The following is a 4,128-nucleotide window of genomic DNA, read 5'->3' on the forward strand; positions in this document are numbered from 1 at the left end:
CGAGTGTGATTCACAGTTCAAGGGCGAAAACATCGAGCTTCACCGGGAGGAGGCGCTATTCTGGGGCTGAGCAGAAAAAAACCGCCAAAATATCTTCTGGCGTAGAAGAAGAAGGTTTTGTCCAATCACAAGCTGTGTTTGTTGTTTACCGGAAAAGATCCAGTTTAACGTTTCACGTTTGGAAAACTGCAGAAAGGTAAGGGTGGAGATATATGTCTTTTAAATAAACGTAAGACTTTTATTGCATGTTGTATGTTATTTAATAGGAATTATTTTTTTCTCTGGGATTCTTTGGAAAACATACATGTGCTCACTTTGAGTATGTCGTATTCTGTGTATGAAAAATGGAGATCAACAAATAACCATTCTTATCGAAAGCCAGAAAAAAAATAATTGTTTTAAAGTAAGTATTACTTTTGGCTGCTCTCAGATACTCAGGCAGACTGAAAGCTGTCCACCAAAAAGTTTCATCCTGTGCTGTGATGCATGGATTACATAGCTGAAGGTCTGACAGACAGTTATGGTTGACAGGCAATCAGACAAGTAGGCTGGCAGAACAACAGAAAAAGCTGTAAACAGGTGGAGTAACATTAAAGTCATCATGAGTTCTGAATCAATTGCAGATGATTCATTGTTTGTTTTATTTTTGAGTACACTAGTGTGCTGGACATAAGAGCTAAAAAAAACCACTACTATTGTGAACCTATAGTGACATCTGCAGTTGAAAAATTATTTTAATTGCAGAAAAACACTCAGATTAAAGGCTGAACTTTGTGGCTCAGTTTGTCTCACATACAATTTTTTCCCCCTTTTTTTGTAGTCTGTGACTGTGTTTGATAAAAGAGACTGAGGTTAAATTAAAAACTAAAAATGTACTTTATTTTTTCTTCTGTCTCCTGGCTGCAGGATGTCCTGTAATTCCAGTGTTATTCGACTTTGTGCATCATCAGTGGGACAGGCACCGCAAGCTCCAGTCCACCTCATGCCATGTGAGATTGAACACAATGGGCCAGCACAGGTCAACCAATACTTCACTGCTACCACCAAAGACCAGAAACAAGGTAAACACAAAATCTTTTGATATCTGCTAATATGGATTAATCCACAGTGGACAGATAAAAATGTAGAGATAAAAGATCACTAAATGTGTAAATAAAGCAAACAGCTGCCAGTATCCTGGTTTTAAACTATTTTTGCTGCTTTTTTAATAACTGCTGTTTCTGATATGATTAATTTGTTTTGGGGGTAAAAGTGGAATGGTTTTTAAGAATTCTTGGGAATCTTTAGTTAAAGTGAGTTGCTATTTAACACTTAAGTAATAAAAATGTAGCTTTATTGTCCTTTTTGAGACAGAAAACACTAACAAAGCGCAAAAACCAGCATATGCTAAAGCAAAGTGGACACATATGAACACTACCCGAATGTCTGTCTGAACAGATGAGTTTTAAGCTTCATTATAATGGATGCCACAGAGTAAAGGGTGTGTGTAGAAAGTGGTAAACTATTCCCTAGTTTTGGAGGTTTGGAAGTCACTATCATATTTAGTTTTCAAATGGGTTTGCAGAATCACAAGAAGACCCCTACCTAAGGACTTGAGAACACAAGTGGAGTAGTTTGACAAAATATGTGGGGACCTCAACCTGTAAGGTCATAAAAGTGAGACCCAAGATTTTAAACAATTCAAAAACTTTAAAAGTGGGATGTTATGCGAAGACTTATGAGAGTGAGTTAAAGCCTTACAGGATCAGTTTAGACAGACTGGAGGCGACAAGTAGGTGCTTTAGGAAAGAAAACTGCGCATTACACAGCACACATCAAGAATCCTCAATGCTTTGTTTTGTTTTTTCCTTTCACATTGCAGATAAGTCAGTGTCATTCAGGGGACGTGGGTTAAAGGGGCAGGAGATCAGCTGTCCGCAGGGCTACACGGGGCTGGTACTGAAAGAGATCAACAAACCCGGCTCAGACCAGGAGGTAAATACCACTGGAGTTGTGGGTCCAAGAACTATTTCATAAAATCAGATGCGTAGATGAGGTTTTTGTAACTTGTGTTTATGTGTGTTTTCAGGACAGGACAGTGAAAGTATCTTCTGTATTTGACAAAATGACCTACTGGAACCTGGAAACACCTCCTAATTCAGACGATACTATTGTGATGGCAATGGATTGGCCTGATTTGGCTGAGGCAGTGAGTTGTTTTTTCCCCCTCTTGGATCCATTAATCCAAGATCAAACCAAACTTTGTCTCCTAGTAATTAATATTTAATACATTTAACATAAATAATGTGTGTTTTTTTGGTGAAATATGACCCAAACAAGCTTGGGATACCCTTGGCTGTATTTTGGAGCAGGTTCATATACTATTCAGTCACCTTTAATCACATCCTACAAAAAATTAAGCATGTAATACCAGTTGTTGCTTGAAGCTGCTGTTCTGAGTTAATTACCAGTTATTTCCTGGATCTATATTACATTTCCATCTGTGGCTATTCAGTACATGTTCACCGGGTTTCATAAATATAACGTTTTCTTGTAAACTCAAATTACACTGCACTGAAAACCTCAGTTGAGGCTCATTCTCTTTGGTGGAGGAACTGTGTTTAATTCAACTGATGAAAATGCAAAAGACACAGACAGAAATCTTTTCAGATATTTGCAGGTTTGTCCTGATATTTTGTCCCTTCACAGATCCACGCTCCAGTAGAAGACTGAAGAAGCCGCCTGATGTCTCCTCAGCATTTTACATATGAAATGCGCCGCTTGCTGGTTATTCATGATAACTGGTGGAAAGGCTTAAGAAATATTTTCAGTAAGTGTTGCTTTTGCAGAGCAATAAGTTACACAACCTTTGTATATATCTTTAATGACATGTTTTTTTTTCTAGTGAACAAAAAATAAATAAATAAAAGTCACTGACCAAAGTGTGCAATGTTTTATTCACTGAAAAAACTACCATGTTCATGTGGCACGTTCTACTCAACACTGTTTATTCACAAGGGCACATTTAGATTCTGTAGACTGGCTACTATAAAACCCTCTAATATGTATTAACTGCAATTATGATATGATAACGGTATGGTAATAACGACACACAGCAGCTGTCATACAAATACACTTAAGGTGGTGCAGAATGAAAGAGTGTTTAACATTAACTTAAAGTTTAAACAGAAGGCAGAAAACTGCATGTGTTCAAGTGTGTCGATACTGTGGTGGTTCTCAGTCATGGTAGTTTCAAGTGCTTGAAAACTATTCATTGCAAATGCGTAAATGACCCTCAGGTCCACCTCCAAGGATACAGTCCCCACTAAGACTCTCAGACAGCTGATGAAGCCGCTTGGATGAGAGGCAAGAAGAACATAAAGAAGTCCAGCTGCCTTCTTTTCAAGCACTTGAGACGATATGCTGTTCTGTCAAATTACAGAAGTAAAACTGGTATGAGATTAATCAACCTGTTAGCTAATCAAGAAATGTTGGCCAGGAGCGTTCAGGGTTTTGTCTCCTTGACAACATTTGATTGTATCTAATGAACAATGTCAAACAAAGTCTGAAATGTGTGGTGATAAGACACAGACGTTACGACCGGACATGCACAGAGCTGGGAGCATAACTTGCAGTAAACTACAATGTAAAATCCAATCCTGTGCAGGTCACTGGAAATAAAAAAGTTAATTTAACACCTTTATCCATTTCCATTATTTTCAGATGCAACTTCAGTATTTCTGGATCAGTTACTTTATGTTCCTCATTTGACACTTACTGCATTGGAGATAAAGAGGAAGGAAATGAAAACAAGAAAGAAACAAGTCAGGTATTGACAAAGTGACTTCAAAACAGTTTGAGCTCACATTTGGGGGTTTAAAATGGCACAAAAATCAACTTTCTGGCACTGAAAGAGCAGTCATACAAATTTAACAAATAAAAAAATAAAACCTTTGTGTTTGTTTTGAGTTAATAAAGCATAAGTGGTATAGTATGTCACATGACTAATATTTTTAGACATCTTTTTCATCTCTGATAATTTTAACAAACATACGTCTTTGATGCAACAATGGTAAATGGCCTGTATTTGTATAGCGCTTTTCTAGTCCCTAAGGACCCCAAAGCGCTTTACACAACCTGTCATCCACC

General features: G+C 37.5%; 1 protein-coding gene across 1 annotated transcript; it reads left to right on the top strand.

Annotated features, from left to right (window-relative positions):
- The first annotated feature begins 121 nt into the window (after positions 1-121).
- Positions 122-4,085, top strand: rnaseh2c (ribonuclease H2, subunit C). The gene is made up of 5 exons (XM_005723070.1): positions 122-196; positions 907-1,061; positions 1,862-1,974; positions 2,069-2,188; positions 2,689-4,085. The coding sequence occupies exons 2-5, from the start codon at positions 908-910 to the stop codon at positions 2,710-2,712; spliced, it is 411 nt and encodes a 136-aa protein (XP_005723127.1). The 5' UTR covers positions 122-196; position 907; the 3' UTR covers positions 2,713-4,085.
- Positions 4,086-4,128: the final 43 nt, after the last annotated feature.

The sequence above is a fragment of the Pundamilia nyererei genome, unplaced genomic scaffold (genome assembly GCF_000239375.1).
Source record: "Pundamilia nyererei isolate P.nyererei 1_Seehausen unplaced genomic scaffold, PunNye1.0 scaffold00008, whole genome shotgun sequence".
Classification (NCBI taxonomy): Eukaryota; Metazoa; Chordata; class Actinopteri; order Cichliformes; family Cichlidae; genus Pundamilia; species Pundamilia nyererei.

Bases quoted from the DNA above. Each gene is read 5' to 3' on its own strand.
- rnaseh2c (XM_005723070.1), top strand. From the start codon at position 908: ATGTCCTGTAATTCCAGTGTTATTCGACTTTGTGCATCATCAGTGGGA. The intron at 1,062-1,861 runs GTAAACACAAAA...TTCACATTGCAG, and splicing joins CACCAAAGACCAGAAACAAG to ATAAGTCAGTGTCATTCAGG. The intron at 1,975-2,068 runs GTAAATACCACT...GTGTGTTTTCAG, and splicing joins AACCCGGCTCAGACCAGGAG to GACAGGACAGTGAAAGTATC.